Here is a 23,190-nt window from a genome sequence, read left to right on the forward strand (position 1 = left end):
AGAGACTTGAAGGATGCAGCACAAACAAAATAAAATTGAAACCAGTTATTTTTCAGACACCCTCACCTGATGCCAAAGCCCACAGCAGAACATGCAGGCAGCCAATGACAGGCTGCAGCTTTTCCTTGGTGACACCAGTTATCTGGGCAGTCAGAGCACGATCTGCTAGGTGGACAGTGGGACAGTGTGGGGCATTCAGTGTAAGATGCTTTGGTTTGCTCCAGGCTGCTCTGAAAAAAGGTGAATCAAGCAGTGGAAAATGAAAATTAAATCAGCCTGGGATGTTGTATTCCCTGGTTCCAATATTTGTTTAAAATATATTCAGATTTTTAAAAATGCACAATTGCATCAGTTTTCTTATCCAGGTGAGATTTCTCTAATGAAGCTTTTTTACAGTAAATAGAGCAGTTCTTTTTCTGTTCCAAAATGCTTGTTTTTCAAGTGAGCCAGTAGGATGACTTGGTAAAGAAACACAAAGTACCTTGAAATTTCCTATGTCTGACTATGACTCTTACCCTGTCGTTTGCGTGGCATTTTAGAGAGGAGCTTCCTTGTGGGAAAGATGGAATGACAGCTCCAGTGGCAGCAGGTCTCTGCCTGCAGGAGCTGCAGAGCAAACACAGGACATGCCACTGCCTCACCTCATACCCAAGTCCTTTTCTAGGAGGGCAGGAAGAGATTGTCATTTTTTTAGATGGTCAGGATTTCCTTTTTCTAGGGCTGCCAGTGACAGTGAGGGATTTGTGCCACTTGCACTCATTAGGTTTGAGACCAAAGCACATCTGGTTTGAGACCTCCTACTGCATTATGGTAATTAAAGCCTCTTCTACTGGGGCAGACTCACCATGGGGATCCAAAGGTGGTAAAATGTTGCAGTGATGTTCATCCCATTACTGCCAGCTGTAGGATCCTGTGGATTGGGGGACAATCCATAATCATCCCACAAAAAGCCAAACTGCTCTTTGGAAGAACTCGGAGGAGGTGGTTGCCACAAGCCTGAAGTGCATCCGAGATACTGAAGAATGCAGTCCTTGTGCACACAGAGGGCTTTGAAACCTGGAAAGAACAGATAGGTGGAAAAAAGCTTTGCATGTTGGACCATGTCTAAACTAGTACTGGCACTCCTGTCTGGGAATTTGCTCAAGGACAGTTGCTCCAGCAGAGGTGTGTGTGCAGTCTGCAATGTCAGGAGAGCTCCACCCCTTCAACCAAGGGCTGGTCATGCAAGTGAAACCTGCCTGTGTTTGGACTGGAGGTCCTCTGGCCAGCTCTTCATGGCTCCTGCTGTTTTCTCCAGGGCACGGAATATTTCTCAGGGCCTCAGCTTTCTTCTGAGGGAGAGAACTAAAATTTTTCCACAAGAGGAAGAAGAAAATCTGCCTAAATTGATCTAAATAAATAGCTGAGGCTTGAAGCAGTGAAGCATGTCTATCTAGGAGTGATTATGCTTCTATTTCAACTTCAGCCTTACCTCAGCTGGTCTCCAAGTAAACAGGTATCTGCTTTGCTCTGATACTTGTGTTTCATCACTTACAGAGTACAGTGTGTCTTGAATTACAGACTGTGTGGTTTGGAGAAAATACATCAATCGAGTTTGTCCTTCCCTTCCTTTTTTTGCAAAGGGATGTGGCAGCAAGTTTTGTGTGCAGTGACAGGAGTAGAATTATCAAGGTCTTCTAGACTACAGTCACATTAAAGGTGAAAAAATATTAAATCTGCAACTAAAAATAACTTTTTTATCCGTTCTGAGATCAGAATTAAGTGTGCCACAGTAGGAATAACAATTCTTATATTCCAATTCACCATAAAACCTCAGAAATACTAAACAATAACCTGCGAGTTTGGTGAAAAAATGTCTTCTAGCAAGAGTAACGGGCATCTTTTCTTTCCAGTAAATACCTGCACAGAGGCAGGGAACTCATTCCTAGCACACAGGATAACTTAAACAAGTGAACAGATTGCCAAGATAACCTGGCTTTACCTTTATCTTCACTATATTTCTGCCTTTAAAATGTGCAAAATAAGTCCTTCAGATTTTGGAGCCATGGTTTCCACATTCAGGGCAGCTTTTTTTTAGTAAAATACACAGCCTATAATTGGCCCCACATTCCTGTAATGCAGGGGAAATAACTGGCTAAAGAGGAGACTGCAGCTTTCAGTACAGTATTTAGTCTTTTAAAAGCACTTAAAGGAATGAGAAACATTTTGAAGAAAAATGGTAAAGAATTTGGAGCCTTATTGCTTGTGAGTGTGGGGAGAACTTTTGCTAAAACATCCGTCCTTTGAGAGTGCTCTTTCTTCTGAAAAGGGCAACTGCCTCACTTCTGCTGATTGTATTTACAAAGGGCAAAGCGAGGTTTTGCCATACCCTTAATGGACAGAGGCTAGTGGCAAATCTTGCTCTTTCATAAATCTCAGCATTCCTCGTGGTGTCTGCTGTCAGAATCGATTAGGAGTAAGTGCCTGGGCTGCAGAGCCCGAGTGGGAGGGTGCTGTGGCTCCTGCAGTGCTCCACTAGCTGGGCACAGAGTCCCCAGCACGGCTGGTGGTGCCCAGTGAGGCAGCCCCGGGTCCCTGCACTGGGGACAGCACAGGCTCCTTGCACAGCCAGCAAGCAGGGAAACATGAGGGATGGCTGTTGGGGGCCAGAGCTGAGTCATCTGTAATATAATCATAAGGAAACACACATTTTTCCTGAGAGAAAATCAATAGAACTTTGCACTTTTCCTTGTAATATTTCCAGTCTGCGCCATCAGCTGCAGCTCGCTCACAGTTATACTGCCATAAATTCACTGCGAGTTAATGGATTTCCACAAAAACGAATGGATTTACAGCTGTGTAACAGAGCTGCTGCTAGAGCCATGCACATGTAAAAATACATGGAACAAAAGTAGTTTGATAGCACACAGGTGACCTTCAAAGTGCCAAGACCTAGCGAGTGAAAAACAAAATTACCTAGTTTGTGGTGTGCGCCTTTGCTGGCAAAGTTCCCGAGGAAAATGGAGCCTGCAGTGCTGAAGCCTTGCTGTGCATGGCAAGAGGGCTAGACCCACTGAAGGAAGATGGGTGAGTGAGCAGCTTCACGCTGTGATGGAGAGTGTGAAAGACTGTCTGAACATGTCATTTGTCATTTCCTGCATAAAACATTTTGGAGCCTAGTCTCGCTTAGAATTAGTAAGCAAGTAAATAATGTGCTCCCAAACTTGTGTGTCAAAACTAGGTTGGTTAATGTATGAGCTGCCTCCGTTGCATTTGTTACTCCACAGCAAATTTCATGCTTAGCCAGAGGCTGGCAAAGTTCATTTATTCATTATCCCCAAACTTTGGGCAGTTATTATTCAAACTCCCCTAGTACATCTCTTTAATAAGAAGAGAACAGAAAATTGATGGGATCAGAAATGTTAAAGTCTTAATTAATGCTTTTAGCAAAGACTGATTGGAGGGGGGTTGTTGTGAGCATATTAATGTGCAGCAAGCGAATGTCTGGCTGGTGTCGCTGGGCAGGGGGAGGGCTCTGCCAGCGCTGCCCACGGAGCTGTCCCTGCAGCACCATCAGCTGTGGGCCTGTGGGACACCACCTGTGTCACCCCGGGGCTCTGTGCCTCCAGGGCAGGGAAAACCAGTGCTGCAAGCCATGGCGGAGCACTGAAATACCAGCGTGTGCGAATTACTGCTGCTGATGGATAAAAAGACAGCGTGTAAATGGTAAAGCATCCACTTACAGCACAGTAAAGATGCGGGATTTTTTTCTTTTCTGTTGTTTCTGGGCTTTTGTGGCATTTCTGTGCAGTGCTGCAGATCCTCTGCTGCAATGGGGGCTTTGCTAGGGGCACACAGGGACCAGGTTTGGGTTCTGTTCATGGAGGAGCAGCTACAATTATTCCACAGGAAAATCAGCAGGTCTTAACACAAAGGGAACAAGCTGAAGAATCCCAGCAAGGCAGGCTGTGAGGGAATGCTGCATCAGCCTGTCCTGCCCCAGAGCAGCAGCAGCTGTGTGTGACAGGGATGGAGAAGAGGGAGGGAAGGTGGGGTGGGGGTTTGTTGCTTTGTTTAGACCATGTTTATAAAACCCAGCAACCTCTGCTGAGCAGAGATGGGTAATATTATAAATTAAACCAGTTCGGAAAATATGTGTTTCAGAGCTGCAACAATGACAATCCAAAATTTAGCACTGAGCTAGGTGGCTTTTCTTCAGGATCTCTGCTAATGCCAATGAGTTGATTGAAATCTCCTGTTTCTCCTCTGGTGACTGGCCGCCTTCTAATTATAGCAATTATGGACATTCCAAGTGAAACACAGTTACATTAAGAGTTGAATCGAAGAGGACTGTGATGCAGAGTTAGTTAATGGATTTCCCTATTTGTTGCATATAGATTTCCTTTCCCATTATTATTGAACTGTTTCTTAAATCTCATATGGAAAATTATCTGTAGTGTAATACAAACTAAATTACCAAGATCTTCATAAATAATTCAAAATGTTTACAGTTCAATTGAACATTATACTTTTCCAATAGGAAATTTTTGGAATTTACTCTGGGGTAGATGGGAAAGGGGGCGTTCCTTTTTTTTCTATTCCATTACTAGATCTCTCAAAAACTTTAATTCACCTCTGTGTTAGTATTATCCTTGAAAGAGGAAGCAACAGGTTAAATCTTTGGGAGTATTATACAGGATGAAAAAACAGATGACCGCATAAAATGGGCTCTTATTTATTGTCATTTTGCTTGGAAATCTGAAGTAATTGATTTCTATTAATAAACTAAAGTATGAATTCTTCATTACTAAATATTTTTCAGGCTTTTAAGTTGCTCTGACAATCCAGTGAGTATCATGACTCATCTGGGGTTTTAGGGTGTTCAACATAGTACCTTGGCAGGTGTTGATATTTAGGCTGACAGTAAAAGTCAACTGACCGGCAAAAATTAGTAGCATATTTCTGATTTGCAAGTGCTGTGTTTTATAATAGCTTCTAATTTCTTTTTGGTTTTTTTCTAACACAGTCCTTCTGTATTAACAGTCTACATTAAACATGAGATTTAGCTCTAAAGTCCCATGGCAGAGCCTCTTTTTAATGTCTATGCTATAATTTATTTACTTACTGCTCTGGAAAGTTGCATTTCAGTGCTTCCAGAGTTGTCAGAGTTGATGCAAGTGATGGATGCCTGTCAGTATGTCATTAATCAACTGTCTGTGCAGTTTTACAGATGTGTCACCAGCCTCACAGAGAGAGTGGCTGTGCTCTTAGGCTGGGTGTGAGGAAGGTCAATGCCAGGACTGCCACCCTCTTGGCTTTGCCTCATCTGTCCCTCACAAGAGCATCGTGGTGGTGGCTGTGACTGAGAGAGGAGCAGCTTGGCCAGATCTCAGCCAAGGATCTGAGAACTAAGAGGCCATTGCAGCTCAGAAAAGCTCTTGCCCTGTGTCCCAGTGCACAGCCTCACACTCTGGTCTGGCAGAACAGCCACTGCTGCTCCCACTGCTCTGAGCAGGCAGGGACAGTGGGAGCACAAGGAAAAGCTTCTGAAGGGACCTCATGACTTCAAAGCCTGTTTTCCCCAGATAAAGTCATCCTGTGTCTCTGACAGGATTTAGAATGCTGCTGAAACACCCCCCAGTGCTATAATGAATTTACACTGCCCTGGGAAGCCACCGGTGCCTACCCAGTGTGGCTTACTCTGACTGAGCCAAGCAGTGCGTGAGCTCCAGAGCTGCACTCGCTTGGGAATGTTGATAAACCTTCAGACAAAGACACAGTGTTCTCATCTAAATCCACATCAGGCCAAGGAATAACTGCACCAAGTGATGATCTAGGCTGAACCTTGTCTGTCAGTGATACCCTGAAGGGAATGCAGCACTTGAGAAAGTCCACAAGAGAAGCTAAAGGCAACAAAATCAAATGAGACAATGAAAATTTACAGTCTGATTAAGGAAACATCAGTTACTTTATGGTCTTTACCATATACGCTTGTGTTTGTTATTCATTTATGCTAATTCAGTGCAAGATAGTAAAAGTACAATCATTCAGTACTACAAATAATGATAATAGTGTAATCCATTTACAGAGTGTCTGGATATAATTTCAACTTTTATAGTATAGTGGTATGAAAGTCTCAAGTTAGTTAAATGCACAGCAAGGTGCTAATTGCAATCCTGGTTAGAATGAACCTCCATTTATGGTTAAGTCACTGATAATGACTTTGCACCCAAGCTAGCCAAGAACCACGCAGTCAGACTCCTTATGACATCTTTTAATAATTAATAACCCTGGCATTTCAGTCTCTCGAGAAGCAGGCAGAGTCTGACAAGACAGGGAGACCAAAATTGAGTACCTACCAGTGCTTCTGTCCTGGGGGGATCTGTGGCCCCCTTGCAGTTCCCCAGCACTATGGAGAGACAAAAGGGGGGCTCTGCCCTCAGGACTGGGGGCTCCAGCCCCAGCACAGAGCAGTCAGCAACCACACCAGGCACCTGTCACAACTGGAACTGTAACATGACTTAATAAACAAGGCTGAAAAAAAGGAACTAAATCCAGCTTGCCACAGTGTCAAATGCGAGTAGTTGAACTTTTTGCAATATCTTTTAAGAAATATACTCCTGTTATGAACCTGGGCTAATTATTTAATGACCAGAAAGGTCTTACACTACTTATGCTAGACTAAAGCATTTCACTAAAGAAAACCATCTCAGAAGCAAATGCAAGGAGTTTTGCTGGGTTCAGAAAGTGTTTGTCAACTTTCTTGTATATGTACATGGAAAAGTCAACCCAGTTTAGGCTCATTACCCCGGGTAATTCAAACCTTGCCACTGCAGGTTTTTTGGAGCACAGCAGCACCAGAGAAAGCCCATGAAAATGCCATGTGTTCAGCCAGCACGTTTCCCTTCTTTCAGTGCTCATCTGTTGCTGCTGGCATTTATAGGGCTTGGGAAAAACATCCGTCCAGTTTGTTGTTTACAGCCCGGAGTGCAACTGCAAAATGGTGACGGGGGAGGCCGATTGGGAAGCCCTGGGGATATTTACCTGGGGAAACAATCTCACCTGCCCTGGGGGCTCACGTGCTGCACGGTGAATGTGCTCAGCAAGTTCTGCGGTCACGGAGAAGCCATTTATTTTTATTTTAGCAACACTTAGCACTCCCAAAACAGCCGGATGGAGCTCAAGGACACAGGTAAATAAGCAGGAGCAGCATGATTTGACACAGCTCAAAGTTTCAGTCTGCTCTAAAACTTGCTTTTCTCGGTGGAGAAAAAGGGTGTGTGTTTTTTCTTCACGTGCTGAACCAAGAAGCAAATAAGGTGTTTTCCCAACTAAACAAACTGATAACGGTTTTTGTCATGCATCCCTAGCTAATTGGCGTGTGATGAAGTGCATAATTCCAGAGCTATCTAGCCTGAGGGCTTAAAGAAAAGCTTAACCCTGCCTGCAAAGCAGAGTGGAGATAGCTGGTGTGACAACTGCCTATCAAGAGGCTGCAGGCTTTCAAACCAGCCTGACACAGGGGCACTATCTGATTGCAGCTCCAATTCTGCCCACAGTCCCGCTGCTGGGTTCAGCAGTTACTCGATGGCCAATAAGGCATTAAAGAATCACAATGTATAGCTTATTTCAGGAGGAAATATTTTAGCGGCACAGGTGACTGTCATGCATGCATTAAGAAAACCAGGACACAGCATACCAAATTAAGTTCAGCTACAGTAAAATAATTGTAATAGAGCAATGCTGACCCCAACTACTGAATGGTGAGACTTGGCTTTTGCTGCACAGGCGAGATTAGGGGGGTTTTTTGTTTGTTTTTCTCCCTGTCTCCTTGTGTATATAAATCACATATCTACAGTGTATATTCACATAAATATAGCATATATTGAGTATTCAGATGTTTGAGATAAAACCCCAATATTTTAGAGAGACAAGTGTCCTTCAAACTCAGCAGCGCAAACTATGGCCTCACAGAAATACAAATTACAAGTGGAAAATAGGCCCTGCTGTGCAACCCTTTCATTTTGTTAGATTGCAATATATTTTCTTATTTTTCATGTGCCAGGTTCGTGTGACCCTGCCAGTATGTAAAAATGGTTGTTGACAGTTTCTTTGTTTTGGTTTTATTATAATGTAATTTATGGGATGCTGAAAGTCTGCAAGTACTTGTACTTGACTGACATTTCTCTGAGAGTCAAAAGATTGCTCTGTATACTTGACTGAGATTAAAATGAGTAGACTGCATATAGCTGTATCCTGCTTTGAAAGTGCAGGATTGGAAGGCTTCCATTAAATTGTTATTTTCAGTTATTATTAGCTCCTAAATCAGTTAATATAATTCCTTTCCCATAATGAATGCACAGCACTGTAAGCCTAAATGCCATATTTTCTATTGATCTATTTCCACAACCTGTTTAGTGAAATAATTAAAATGATTTACAAGGCTGACCCAATATCTTAGTGGTTTAGTAAATCACGCTGCCATGTGGGAGGCTCAGCTGGTTTTAAAGCCCAACTCGTGGCAGCAGCAGCACCTGGGAGCAGAGCTGTTGTGCTGCACCTGGAGATGTGCTGGGCTCTGGAAACACCTCCTCTGACACTCAGGGAGAACGAGGGCTCCAGCTGCTTTGCTCAGTCATCACGTCTGTCCAAAGATGGGAAATTTCTTGCTGCTTCCCAGAGACAGCAGAATCTGAGTTGTAGGGAATCTACAGTTGTATCTACTGGATCATTGGCAACTGGATCATTCCTGTTTTCTACCCCCAGAACCAGTGCTGTATAACTGTGTGGGCACCAAAATGTCTCAGCTGTGGAGTTTGGTATTTTTACATGCAAGTCAATGAGAGAAATTATTACTTCTACCTTCTTTTTGTTGTTTTAATTCATAAGAAGAGGACAACACACAACATATGTTTAAAAGCCAGGGTTATGGAAGGGCTCTGTATGATTTAGTAGTGTCAAGACAAAGACATACTAAGACATGCCCCACAGTCCTTTAAAATCCCTGGAAGTCACTCCTCAGGTTATAGGGAGGGCTTCATTAAGGTGATCTCCTTGGCATGGAAGCCCCACCTGTAATGATGTGAGCTCTCCTGACTCCTCCATGTCTCCCACAGCTCTCACAGGCAAACACACAGGGCTGATGTTGGTAGGATCACCAGGATATTCCTGGCTTTGTTCCTAGCTCACCTCCCGGTGTTATGGAAACACTGAGAGCCCTTGGAGCAGGGGCAGAAGGACACTACAGCAGTGCCTGAGAGGAGCCACAGCAGCCAAGCTGTGTAGCAAGAGCAAATTAAAAGTACCATTATCAAAAGTGGGTTAATAAGATTCTTTCTCATGAAAAGTGTGGATTTTGACAGCTATAGTCTAGAACAAAAGGGATTGAGGTGACTTCTGTGGGATCGGGGCAATGGCTGTAAAGCAAGGCATGTGCAGCCAGGGCCAGCCCTCATGGGGATCACACTCCCACAGGGTCTTGCCCTGGCCAGCCGGGGAGGATATCCCTTAGGGACACGTGTGCAGGCAGGAAAGACACAGACCTCCATCCTGGAAAGACAGAACCTTATAGCTCTGAAATCAGTCAGCGTTTGAGACACCACTTATAATGCCTCTACTTGCAATCCCTGAGCAAGCCTCAACCTTGCTTTCAGCATTTAGAACATTTTTTTTTAGTTCTACTATTTTGCATAATTACACAAAGAAAAAACATCCTATTATAAAAAACTTTAAATCTGAAGACAGCTGTTGGATGCACTTTGCAGCAGATGCCATGATCTTCCTCCCCTGACCCTGACCCACAACCATTTCTATTTTGCTTTAAATGGACCTGTAATTTCACAGCACGTATTCACTGGAACTATTCTTTTTGTTAAATAAACTTTACCCTTGTGCTGACTGCTCCAGGCTCTGAAAAGAAACACGTCTTCCTTGTGACTGTTCCAAAACATAGGTCTGAAATTCAAAAAAAAGGAAGTGTTGGTAAATGGGCTGTAATCATATTGAAGGGCAAGTGAGTATTCCTCCTCTAAGGCAGAAGAAAATAGAGGAAAATCTGCTTTGCTTTTGCTGCCTCAATGCTGATAATTTTACAGATCAGAGGGCTTTTTTTAGAAAGAAGCCTGCTGTGCTGCAGTGTGTTTCAGTGCTGAAATGCCCGTAGTCAAGCCCTTAATGCCACACTTGGACATGTAAATCAGAGCTTCGCTTCATGTCCCCAGCAGCACCTGGTGCTGCAAGCAGCAGAGGGCCCCGGCAGACACCACACAGGCACTGGCAGCTCCAGACTCACCACGGCCCGAGTGTGCCCTGGGGGCAGCATGTCTGTCCTCTAATGCAGGCAGCTGTGCACCTGAGAGCCACAGGAATGGTGCATGAGAGCTCAGTGCCTGTGACAAACAGCACTGAAGCAATGCAAGGTTCAAAAATTACCTCAGACAGGGAGAGTAAGCCACAAACATCCTGAGTGCACAGTGGGGTCACAGCCCCCTCACTGCCTTCCACTGCAGGACAACATCTGCCCCACTTCAACGTCTACCTGGTCTCGAAGTTAGTTTTCTTCCAGAACAGGACAACCACAAACCAGAAGGAGCTGGGCAGCTCTGTGGCCAGTGTGTGCCACATGGCTAAAGCTGACAGGTCCTGAGCAGGGACTTGCTCACTGCCCCGAGCCTGCATGGCATGCACAGCTCTGTTGGTGCCTACCAGCTTTGCTGAAGATGACCAGCTCTGCTGGTGATCACCACCTCTCTTGGTGATTACCAGTGTGCTTTTACATACAAGTTTGTCCTTTCCTGCAGCTCCTCTGTACACTTGCCAAAGTATCCATCCTTGAGCTTACTGTAGTCCCAAAAAACTGCTGTTCTTCCTGTAGCAGGATCCACCCCTGCAGCACTCCTCATTTCACACTCATGTAACTCTCAGAAACCCTTTAAACCACAGCAACACAGAGCAACTGGAGCTACCTGCTAACTAGGGCTCTGTACTTACTGAGCTGTGGCAAAGCCAAGGGGCCCCTGGCAGCTGTCTGCAAGTGTGCTTTGGGTCAGGTATAAGCCTGTGATTAGTTCATTCTGTTTAGAAAATGTATTTAAACATTTTCTCTCTCCCGTTTTCACACACTGTTCTGTTTTTAAGAAGTATAAGGTGCTTAATAATATCTACCACCTGAAATAATCACTGTCAGGATGAAAGCTCTCCCCCTCCCAACCTTGCCATTTTGTCCCATTGCAAAATGTATAAATTAATCCCATGCTAAAATTAACATATAGTGCTGAGGCAAATGAATTGGCATCTCCGTGTATATCTATTAGCTTCCAGCATTTCCTGAGAGGGCTTTCATTTGATTACCAGCCTGACAGGCTAACTCACTCCCGAACTGCAGCCACATTTATTACTTTTATCTCCTTGGACACCTGCCTCTCTCCATGGTTTATCAGATTTCTACTGAAGAGAGGGACAGAATATTTTCTATTGCACCAGTTTATTGTTTCTTTAAAAGGCACTTATTAGAGCACTGACCTCAAACAGGGGGTTGTTGTGGTTAGCTTTGGATAGGCTTTCTTCTTTTTCAATTATCAAAGGACTGCTGCAGCGTTAACCCTCTCACTGCCCCACCACACTACAGCAGTTCTGAAGAAATGGGATTACAGCCAGGGAGCTGAAAGCCTCATCACCAGCTCTGTACAAGCAGCTGACCACTGCTCATAAAGATCCTGCCTGCAGTGGGAGTCCAAGCCCTCAGATGCTGTGACTGCTTTTCACACTCCCATGGATAAAAACTTCAAGTGGAAAAGCTGAGACAGTCCTGAGCACAGCTCAGTGCCCTCCACTGCAGCCCAGTGAGGGGGATTTAGCTGAATTCTTCTTGATGGTTTGGGTCACACTTTATACAGTCACTGATGCCTCTATAACTGGTTGATAAAACACTAATGTAGATACAAGGAACATTATAAAAGTAATGCTGCCTCCATGCATTACCAGCACAGTCCCAGGCAGCGTTATGGGTTATCAGTACCCTGTGTGAGCATGCACCACTCAGTAACAGCTGGGAATCGCAGCTCTCCTCTCAGATTGCCTCAGGCAGCAGCTCAGGACCCTGCTAGTACAGATGCTGACTGTGGAAATGGGGCTCACTCAGCCCAGTTTCAACAGACAAATAGCTCCCACTTCTTTTTGTATCGGTTACACTGCCTGAGACACACAGGTCCCCTGGGCAGGACTCTTGTGAGCTGGCGTGTTGTGACAGAAACATTCAAACCAGCGGGACTAGAAGCTGCGTGCTGCAGAGGAGCTCTTCCCGTGTGGACTCAGCAATTGCATCCTTTGGAGGTGCACGAGTCGATTTGCTTTTTTAAAAGGAATGGCTCACTCCTGACTGCCTCAGCACGCTGATTCCAAAGAGTCTGGCAGGAACAGGGCTCTGCTGAGTGATGACTTTGAGAAAGATGCCTCATTACAGAGGAAAAATGAGAAATTCGTACCTGTTCAATTAATGTTAATGAAGCTTCTCAACTTTCTTGGGATTTCACAGCAATTGTAAATCCAGGCACGCTGGCTGTTTGGCAGGAAGCACCTGCTGGCTGGAAGCTGTGCAGGAGGTGGCTGTGCTGTGGACAGCCCTGCGTGGCTGGAGCCTCCTGCTCCCTCATGGGTCAGGGTGTCAGGGGCAGCCCATGATCCCAGCCAGAGCCCCCTGAGCTGCAGGGTGTTCTCCCCCTGCCTCTGACCCAAGCACCTGCTGGGAAACGCAGCAAAAGATGCTTCAGTGAAGCACAAATTATTTTAATATACACCTTTTATTTTCAATAAACGTGTATTAAATTCAATTTTTAATGAATTATGTGAATTTTATGTAGTTTGACCAAAACCAAATGAAATACATTAGTCAATCTGCTATAACTCCAATGACTATTACTGCTTTGTAATTTATTATTCCTAATACTCATTTTTGCATCATACCTCCCTATTACACATGAGCTAATGTTAATTAAGTTTTAAAATAGAATATTCAACAATATCTAAATGAGACTCATAGCATACCAAAACTAATGACTGTGAGACAGACTGTCATGAAATAATACATGAATGCTGAATGGTGGTATTAATTAGTAAATACAAGCTGTTCAGGAGCAGAAGTGGTGCCTGTCATGCTGATGTGTGTTTGGATCATACGTGATCCCAGCATGCAGGGAAACCAAATGTCAGCTGCCAAAGCCTCAGCTTTTCTGACTGCTCATTACTGTTTTGGGGAGCAAGTGTTGCTATTTTAGTGCTGCTCTGTGAGGCAAGGCTGGGTAGTTGTAGTTTGCAGTAGTTATCTGCAGTTATTCTAGGGTTGCCCATATTTTAAGTATTGTAAGACAGATATAGCTTCTTATTTTGATGTAAGAATATAATGGTGTTTAAAAAGTGGCCTCAACTTGTGGTGAAATTGAATTCCTTCAAAATCCTCTATTCACTGGTAGGGTTACTGTGATGCAGAAGAGGTTGGTGTATGGGGGAACTGGAGTACTGTATGCTAAACCAAGCTGCAAACAGGCACATTTCTTTCAAAAGAGGAAACAATTTGTAAACTTTGTTTTATTTATTTTTTTACTCTGAAACAGTAAGCTGAAGTCCAACAGCACTGTACAGACAGTCTTGGGCTGCCCTCTAGTGTGAGCAGCTGTGAAGACAGGGCACAGCCTGCCAAAAACCTGCCTTGTTTCAGTTTGCTTTTTAAAACCCAGCTTTTAAATCATTGGGACTTTCTGAAAACATCTTTGGATTATTATCTGCTTCTGATTTCTGTGCCACTGAGATCTATTTGGACTATGTTTCTAAGCGCTTTCAAGTTTCTGTCAGGCACAGACAGGCCAGTCTTTTGTCTGTGCCCTGAAGCGGCAGCTGTGATTCGAGATGAGAAGGCACCAGGACTGCAAGGAAATAATGAACCTTCAGCTGGGAAGGACAGTTTATCAGCTTGGGGCGGGGGCAGAACACAGTGACAAGCCATGAGTTAAGGGCGAGCTGACAAAGCAGAAAAATTAATGGAAAAATATATGGAAGAGAAACATTTGAGGGATACAGGGTATTTCAATAGACGATGCTCATCAGTCAGCCACAGCAATCTAAAATCAGTCAACCAAGCCCCTAATGCAAGAGCCTGGGCTTACACACACAAATGTTGCAAACCTTCTCCTAGCAAACCTACACTGACACGAGACAAAAATTCAGGCTACTCATGTCAATCACTCCATGAAGCCACCAGGCTGGACAGCAGATTTGACCCTGCCCACCCACCCTCCACCCCCAGATATTCCTAGAGAGGTTTTTCCAGGGAACCCTGAGTACTGACTCCCTGCAAAGGTCCTTCCTGCACAGGCAGTGCTGGGAGGCAACAGGTGTGTTGGGTATGGTCAGCCAAGGGGCCCTAAAACTGCTGGCACAGAGCTCCTCCAGGCCCAAAGGAAATGCCAAGAGCAGGATGCCATGGCCAGGCACAGGCAGGAGCTGGTGGGATGGTGGCAGGGCTGACAGAGTGGATGGATGCTGCTTCAGTCAGCCATGGGAAGGGGGTGGGAATTGTTATTATCTGGATAGAGGAAATCAGATCAGAGGGCTTTAAAGGGAAATTATTTTCACCAGTACAGCTGTCCCTAGGGACAAAATTCAGCTGCTAATACAATTTGGCCAAGAGGAATAAACTATATTGATCTTGAGAGCTCAAATGCTTGCTGAGACAGTCCTTCTAGAGAATTACACTATTTATTTCCTGCATTACTGACAGTAAGCAAAAGCGTAACAGTGATTACAGCTCAGTGGCTTTTTGCACACACCAGTTAACTTCACGCTCATCTCTCGCTTCAGTTCATAATTACTCTTTTTTTAAAAAATCACTGATCTGCTATTCTAGTCTTAATATTTTTTGTTGCTGCCTTTGGTCACTCCACATCTCAAGTTTTAGCTTACTGTGACTGTCATCATAAAGCTCATTCTGTAATTGCTCCACAGCTACCCAGCTCTCCCAGGACACTGCTGTTCCCCAGCCTGGCCTGCACACGGTTCTTGCCCATCCCTGCGGTTCAGCAGCCCCAAAAGGTACAGCAGTATCCTCCCCTAGGGCACACAGGAAGATTGTGTCCATGGAGGGGGTGTGCATAGGTGGGGGCATTTATTATTTTTGGAGAGCAATAAAAATGGCTACATAGATTTAACTGGGTAAGAAACACCAATGCTGGCTTCTATAACATGGTATTAATAATATATATCAGGGAATTTTATCACTACAAACCTTTCCAAGGTGACTGACAAAGTAAAAAGCTTCAAAACTCTAAGACACCAAGACAGGATGCTGCACATCCCAAAACATGCATCACACTTATTTTGTTGGCATATTTCCACATCACTTTATATTCACATCTTACCCATCTTTCCTCATTTCTCTGAGCCTTCTTTTTCTTATCTACAAACTGCCTTTGCCTATTCTGCGGTTTCTCGGTTTCTTCACCTATTCTTTTTCATGTTTATTTGATGTGAGTCTCGACACCTGACACAGAGCATTCTTACTGAGACATACACTAACACGCTGATCCCGCTCCCTCAGACATTATATCTGAAGATAAATTGGGAAATGAAGATGTAGAGCTGTTGAAGGGACTGGTTTCCCCAGGCACCAGTTTAGCCTGGATCATTGGATTTACAACACCAGCACCGCCAACACTGATTTGACTATTAATCCCTGAAGTGCCCTAAGAATTGCAGCATAAATCCAGTGAAGGAGCACTCATATGGCCCTAAAGACCCATAGCACTTATCCTGGTACTCCATTCATGAAAATTGATCTTCTCATAGTAGCAATGACAACTCAAGGAGTCCATGTTTTGTAAAACCAAGAGATCCACTTGCTGTGCTAATGTACTTAACTGCCAGGAAGTCTGTGATACAAACCAGCTGCTGTTCATGCTTAATACTCTGCAAAGACCAGCCCTTTCTCCTTTACACACATCCAGAGAGATCTACTATTTCATCCCCTGTTAGGGATCACTTTAGTACCTTTGTGCCCCACAGCAGCACTCAACAAAATCATCGTGTTTTCTATACCCTGCCTCAATAACTCCCTCCCCAGATATCCTTTACCAAGCAGTGCTTAATTATCTGCTACGCCAATATCACCATGTGACAAGAATATAAATCTCTTCTGTACTTGGAAACAGTCATGCCTGAGCAGAGGACTGCAGGAGTTGGGCCTGGGCTGGCAAGGAAAATGAATTGGCCACTCTGGTTTCAAGATATTTCCATGAGCAGGACTTTGTCTTGTCCTGGGAGGAAAGAAGCCCTGATGTGTCAGAGCATGTAAACCTCACAGTGAGGGGCATCTTTCTATGTTTTGACCTCGATTGCTAGAAACCTAAGGGCTGATTTTAACCAAAGATCTCATGTTGCTGGATATGCAGTTCCAAGAACAGATCCGACACTGTTAACTGCTGAGAACAGAGCCAGGCAGTGCCTGCAGCAGCAGCCAGGGCTGCGGCTGGAGAGCCTTGGAGGACTGGATGGGACTAGGAAAAAGCTTCTCTCTCCTACCGAGAGAAGTGGGGTGGCAGAACTTTGGCAGGGCTGGCCGTGGCCCCGGAGCTTGGGCAGCCCCAGCACCACATTTGTAAATCCTGGCTGGGAAGAGCTCCAGAGCAAATGAGACAATAAAAGTGGGAGGTGAGGAGACTGCAGGATGGAAAGGTGGGAATGTATATCCTAGCATGTGTGGTGGGAGTGACGGCAGGACGAGAGAGAAGTGAGCAGTGGCCTGTCCAGGCTGTGCTGTCACTGCGGCAGGGTCAGTGACACACCGATACTCCAATAACACACTACGGTACTCCGGGTGTCCATGCGGATACTCAAGCGGTGATAGCTACAGAAATGAGGGGGCCTGGGTTACACAAAGTGTGATGGACACGGCTTTTTAGAAATAAATTCCCCCATGATATTAAATGCAGTAACTGCTGCTCAGTGTCTCTCATTTCAGAGAATTTACCAGTACAATAATAACCAGGTCACTGTGACAGCCTCCCTCAGCCCGCCGGGTCCGCGGACCGCGGCGCCGCCTAGTGGCCAGCCCGGGGAGCGCAGCTGTGCGCACGCGCGCCCGAACGTCATCGGCCCGCGCCGGCAGCGCCGCGACAGCATGGAGGGTGAGGGGAGAGAGGGATGGGGAGAGGGATGGAGGGTGAGGGGAGAGCGGTGGAGGGCGGGCGCCGCTGGGCGATGGAGGATGAGGGCTGGGTGCAGGGTGAGGGATGGGGGGCGGGCGCCGCTGGGCGATGGAGGATGAGGGCTGGGTGCAGGGTGAGGGATGGAGGGCGGGCGCCGCTGGGCGATGGAGGATCAGGGCTGGGTGCAGGGTGAGGGATGCGGGGCGGGCGCCGCTGGGCGATGAGGGACGCGGGGTGAGCGAGGCGGGGTGAGGGCTGGGTAAGCTCCGCCCCGGCCGACCCCCGCTCCGTGCCTTGCAGGGCCGCTGTACCGCCGGCTGCCGCCCGAAGAGTCCGGGGAGCTGCGCCTGCAGGTACGGACCAGCCCCGGCCCGCAGGACCCGGAGCTGCCTGGCCATTGCCGCCCTTACACGGTGTTATAAACCCCGTTAGGCACCCAAGGGACAGGGTGGGTCGCGTGCCTGGGTTCCCCTGTGAGTCCTCCTCGGAACGTGCCGTTTCAGTGTAACGCAGAAATGGGCTTTTCCTCCAAAACGGACCCGTGAGTCCATCTCCGGGACGGACACGAGGGATGGGGTGTGCCCACGCTCAAGGGCTTCCTCATGGGACCATCTCCCTTCTTTGCTCTGACAGGAAGATCTCCCATTCCCCTGGAGTTTTTGCCATCTTGATAAAACCACTGGTCAGCAGCGAGTTCTAATTTAATTAAAATGTACTATTTGAAAGTGTCCTTTCACATGTCTTTAGCCCCAGGACTCAGAAAAAGCCAAGACATTTGTACATGCCTTCCTGAAGCGCAGCATGCCCAGAATGAAAGATGAAGCTATCCAGGATATGTTAACTCGGAAAGCTGTAGTTCTTGAGCATTATCCCAAAAAAAAGGCCAAGCAAAAGAGGAGGAAGACAAAAGGTTTTACTGCCAAGCAGAGGAGAGAGCTGCGTCTGTTTGAAATTGAACCTGAACAGCAAAGGTAACATCTTAAATGCCTTCTTTGTGTAGTAAAGTGGAAGTACATCAAAAGTAGGTAAAAGCAGCAGCACATGCATGTGGAACCCTTCAGCATGAAGGAACCCTTCAGTATGTAAAGTCAGTCTGAGACACTACTTGTGGCATTTCACTGTGAGAAGAGTTCTTTTGTCTGTACAGGCACAAGATTAATTTCCGTTTATTTCATTTTGTATACCTTATTATGACAGGAAATCAAACCCAAAGAAAATCACCTCTGGTTTCAGTTTTTAAAGATGGACTGTGTGTGACCAGAGAGTCAAAATTCTGCGTAAGATCCTTCAAACTGGTGCATGTTGAATGAAGACCCTGCTTTGCTAACAGAGTAAGAAGGGAGATAAACTCTCTTCAGTCTTTGGCATAGCATGACTCTCCAAAGCACATCACTGTTTTGCTTGATAGAGAGCAGCATACTTCATGTTTTGTAAAGTAACCCAGCTGTTGGGAATGAGCCACCTTGCAGGGTAACTTAAGAGCAGTTTATGTAACTTATGTCAGTCTGGAAATGCAAATTACTTCAGTAATCAACCAATGGATTTTTTTTAACACTTTTTGTCCTTTTTACTGCAGATATGCCATCTTCCTCCCACTCCATGAGCTCTGGAAGCAGTACATCAGAGACCTGTGCCATGGGCTCAAGCCCGACACGTATGTTGACACATTTTAAATTTAGTCTGGTTTTTATATAGTAGATACTTCCAGTTTTATTGAGTTACTGCTTGAAACTCTGTAGTTAATGGATAAGGATATGGTACTATTTCTGTAAGCTTTGATCATGATTATAATAGTCATGGTCACATTTTCTAAACCTGACAGTTCATATGATTTTTTTCCCTCCTCTCTGATACCACTCTCTTCTTCAAGGCAACCCCATGTGATTCAGGGCAAGCTGCTAAAAGCTGATCTCCATGGAGCTCTTGTAACAGGTATTCCATTTGTTTGCTTTTATAGCATCACCTGAAGTTAAGTAGATGCTCCTGTAGATCAGGTGCTTATTTTTAAATTCATTTCAGCATCATTAACTCTAGAATTACGCAGTTGACATCAAATGTTGATGGGTTTTTTGCTCCTTAAAATGCTAATTGCTTTACAACTGTAAAGCAATTGCTCTTGAAAACCATGTTGTTGGTTGCAAATGTTAACTGCAGATTTTACTAGTGATCACTATAACTGCATTACTTTAGAATATTGCAGACTAATTTTTAAAATCGTGAGGCAACAGAAGAGCAAATAAAGTGCATCTGAGATTTTCTAATACATGCTTCTGTTCTTTCAGTTACAAAATCAAAGTGCCCATCTTATGTTGGGATAACAGGAATCATTCTACAGGAATTTAAACATGTCTTCAAAATTATCACTAAAGAGGACAAATTAAAAGGTATATAAGACTTTTTTTGGCTCTTTTCATGACTTGAACAATTAAAAAAAAAAAAACACACTTCAGTTTGCACCTCTGAATACATTGGTTTATACCAGTGCTATTGGTTATTTGCATAGAGTGGCAGAAATCACTTACTACCTAACAGGCCAATATCTTACCAAAAAGACATCTCATTAGAAATGAGCAGTATTAAAGTTCAACACTTAACTGTATGCTCCTGCAAGAGGACTAACTTTGGTAATTCCAGTTAAATTTGGAGGTTTGGATTATTTTTCTTTTCTTGCTAAAGTATAAAAACGTTGAAATGTGGCAAAGCTGAAATCTACAGGTGAGTAACATCCCCTGGTACATCAGTATATTTTCCATACATTAGTGCACTTTGGTTAGTTTGTGTTCTTTTGTATTTTCAGTTGTTCCCAAACTTAACAACGTATTTAGCTTGGAGCTTGATGGATTCATTTCCTACATCTATGGAAGCAAGTTCCTGCTCAGAGCAAGTGAGCGATCTGCAAAAAAATTCAAGTTGAAAGGAACTATTGACCTATGATTTTGTGGAAAGTCAGAAGCACTCACAGAAATGTCTGCTGTTTTCCTGCAGTTCAAAGAACAGGTTTTCTGGCAGATTGAAAAAGCAACAGCCACGTGAAATATTTATAAAGCCTTTCTTCATACTGAAGAACGAGCAGTATCTGCTGTCTTTAAGCAGTCTCTCAGACTGTTGAAATTGGTTGTATCTGTTTTTTTACTTGTATATACTGACTTTTATTAAAGTTATATGATTAGCATTAATTACTTGCTGTTTCAGTTTGCAATTGTAAATTTGTACAATGAAAATTCTGTTTTTTAAACTCTGTAATAAATGTTATTGTTGCCTTCTGTATAAATTGGACTTTAGCTGTCTGTTATGTGCTGGCAGTGAGGCTGCAGGTGATGGCAACTGCTCTTTATAATCATTGCTCCTGGGCCAACATCAGCATCTTTGCTGCAGGCACATGCAAGTAAATCGTTTCAGCTGCCAGCTTTTACCTTGAGTATCTCCTTGTTGTGGTTGATGCTGTTACAGATACCAGGTGTGTGGAATGTGAACACAGCAAATGTCATGCAGCCCTGCAAGATCTCTGCTCTCCAGTGCTCACTAGCACCCTGTTACTTTCAGGTTAAATCAGATATGTCTGTTTGAGTAAGTGCACATTGTCATGGCAGAGTGCAGGGAACACAGTGCAGCACCTAAGAGGGAAACACTTGAAGTTAGAAATTCTGAGATGGAAGTGACCCCCATTCAATCTTGTTTTTCAATTACCCACAGAATTGCCTTATGAATATTTAACCTCTGTCCACAGAGCAATTTTGCTTCACGTATCCTCAGCCCTTTTTATATTTTTTACTGTATACTTCATTTTTGATTGCCAGATTGCAATCTCTCATTGACTAGGCAAGTTTGATGTGTTTGGGAGGTGGAAATGACCCCTGTATTTATCTCACTTAACATTTTTCTGTTATAAAAGGGCTTCTGTGGTGGTTTTGTTACAAATGTAATTTTTCAGAAGCTTTTAATCAATTTCAATATCAAATGAAAGACTTGTACCTAGGAAAAGTTTTTCCCTGTCACCATTCAAACATGAGTAGCCAACCAGGGTCATTTCTTTCACACAGCTTTTCCTCACCTAATCACAGCCCAAAGCCAAGTAACGGGTTGGGAGGGCAGTCCAAGCTCTTACCTGCACTGCAGGGGACATGAGCCAGGAGAGAGCCAGAGCTCATCACCACATCCAGCCCCAGTCCTACAAAAACACTTAACTGGCTTCCAAAGTTCCCACTTTCTTTCTGGACCTGTTGCTGGGAGAGGTCACAGGAGAGCTGCATCTCCCTGACACAAGCCCTCAGACAAAAACCAGTCACCATCCTTGAATGAATGAAGTCACAGTGTGGGCAATACTGGTTTTCAAGAGCAGACCCTTTGGAATCAGGAAATAGAAGCAGTTGGTACAGAAATAAAAATCTTTGTTGCCATTATATGAAGTATTGCTCTTGGAGATGGGGAAAATGGTGGTTTTGCTAGAGACAGATATTTTATATGGGGAAATAGTAATTTCACACCAATGAGAATTTTTAATCAGTGAAGTAAGAACAATATGTGGTGTTAGACATAAGTTATTCTGCTTTGCATCCATTACTCCTTTCAACATTCTCTAAAATCATATCTCAGTTTCCTGGAAGAGGTCAGAAGGAAAAACAAACAAAGCTGTAGAAAGCATAAATCATAGCAGAAACTTTCAGGACAATGACCTAGTTTAATTTTGCTCACAGCCTTCAGTGTAACATCTAATTAAGACATCTGTTAAATGCCTATAATATTAAATTAATAGGGGGAAGCTAATAGAACTTTATTGGCATAGTCCAGTTAATTAACATTAAGGGCCTTTAATGGAGGGCTTAAAGAGACATTAATGGAGATGCCATACAAATTGGAATTAGGCACAATCATGTCTCATTGTGCTGTGAAGGACATAACATGTTCTACCATAGATGAACATGATTCAACTTCCCATAGCTACTGGCACTTCCAGTTTTTAAACTATTTCAGCAACCACAAAAACAAACACTGCTTGGCAATGCCTTGGTAAGAGCAAGGCTGTCATCATTTATGGTGAAGGATGCCCAGGAGATGTCAAAGGCTCCTCAAAGTAATCCCAGGCTAGTGGCTCAGAGAGACAGGTGACAAATGAATAATAACAAGAGCTGAACAGCCCACTCATTCAGGATCCTTTACTGCAGCTGGTAAATCACCTGCAGAGGCCTTTCTGCAATGCCTCCAGGTGTTCCAAAGAGCCCCATAACTCACTCCAGCTGAACCAACCCGCAGAGCTGGCATCACTGCCCACACCAGCAAATCAACCAACCCCCATCCCACCAGCACCGCTCTGTGGTCACTTTCCCTAGAACACATTAATCCCCCCGTGCTTGTCAAGGAACTACCTTAGAAGCTGGGAAATGTGAAAATGACAGCTCACCAGTCCTTCCCCGCCCATTCATGGCCATTCCCCATCTCCTCATTAGCTGAGACAGTAAATAATGGATTTAATACTGGAAAATTGGAGAACTAATCACAGCTGCTTCTAATATGCTTTGTCCTTCATATGTTCAGCTCTGGATTGCACTCAGCAGAGACATGTCTTTTGTAATGATTTTTACACCTAAACTCTCACTAACCAGGGAATAGTGAACAGCAATGAGCAATGTCTCACTACCTTACACACATTTCTGCTTTCCTATTACTGTGTATGTGTATTTATAACTAATATGAACTAAAAACAATTGTAAGCAATTCAGGTACTGCATTTTGAACACTCAAGCAAGAATAGAAAAACAAAAGTCTCATCACTTCTGTTTGAAACCTCAAAGTACTTCATTGTGGGAAATGTTTGAAATTAAAGCCAAGTCACATCCAAGAAAACACACAGAATATTCTCCTTGAGAGGGACTTCCTCTAAAAGATGGATTAGAGAGCAATACAGTGGAAACCCCCCCAAAACCTTTTGTGACTCTCTTTGAGAAACGCATATTAAATCACTGAAATAACAACAGCATGCACCTGATGTTAACTCTATATATTCAATCCTTTCAGTATTTTA

At 44.1% G+C, this 23,190-nt stretch overlaps 2 protein-coding genes across 2 annotated transcripts in view; one reads left to right on the top strand and one right to left on the bottom strand.

The window, feature by feature from the left end:
* Positions 1-23,190, bottom strand: part of LOC146432354 (uncharacterized) — a 54,183-nt gene that overhangs the window by 11,977 nt on the left and 19,016 nt on the right. Inside the window, exons 3-4 of the mRNA XM_085071949.1 lie at positions 845-1,056; positions 67-230 (exon numbers count right to left, since the gene is read on the bottom strand). Coding sequence (XP_084928075.1) covers positions 67-230; positions 845-1,056 — 376 coding nt within the window. The remainder of the gene's footprint in view (positions 1-66; positions 231-844; positions 1,057-23,190) is intronic.
* Positions 17,111-20,447, top strand: POP4 (POP4 ribonuclease P/MRP subunit). The gene is made up of 7 exons (XM_085071942.1): positions 17,111-17,150; positions 17,472-17,524; positions 17,919-18,142; positions 18,748-18,825; positions 19,042-19,103; positions 19,454-19,555; positions 19,969-20,447. Exons 1-7 carry the CDS (start codon positions 17,144-17,146, stop codon positions 20,103-20,105), a joined length of 663 nt encoding a protein of 220 aa, XP_084928068.1. The 5' UTR covers positions 17,111-17,143; the 3' UTR covers positions 20,106-20,447.

This window comes from Lichenostomus cassidix, chromosome 11, assembly GCF_008360975.1.
Source record: "Lichenostomus cassidix isolate B80296 chromosome 11, HeHo_3.0, whole genome shotgun sequence".
In the NCBI taxonomy this organism is placed as follows: Eukaryota; Metazoa; Chordata; class Aves; order Passeriformes; family Meliphagidae; genus Lichenostomus; species Lichenostomus cassidix.

What these genes read in the sequence shown, in the direction of transcription:
- POP4 (XM_085071942.1), top strand. An exon ending in CCGGGGAGCTGCGCCTGCAG is followed by an intron (nt 17,525 to 17,918) that starts GTACGGACCAGC and finishes ACATGTCTTTAG; the next exon opens with CCCCAGGACTCAGAAAAAGC. An exon ending in ATTGAACCTGAACAGCAAAG is followed by an intron (nt 18,143 to 18,747) that starts GTAACATCTTAA and finishes TTTTTACTGCAG; the next exon opens with ATATGCCATCTTCCTCCCAC.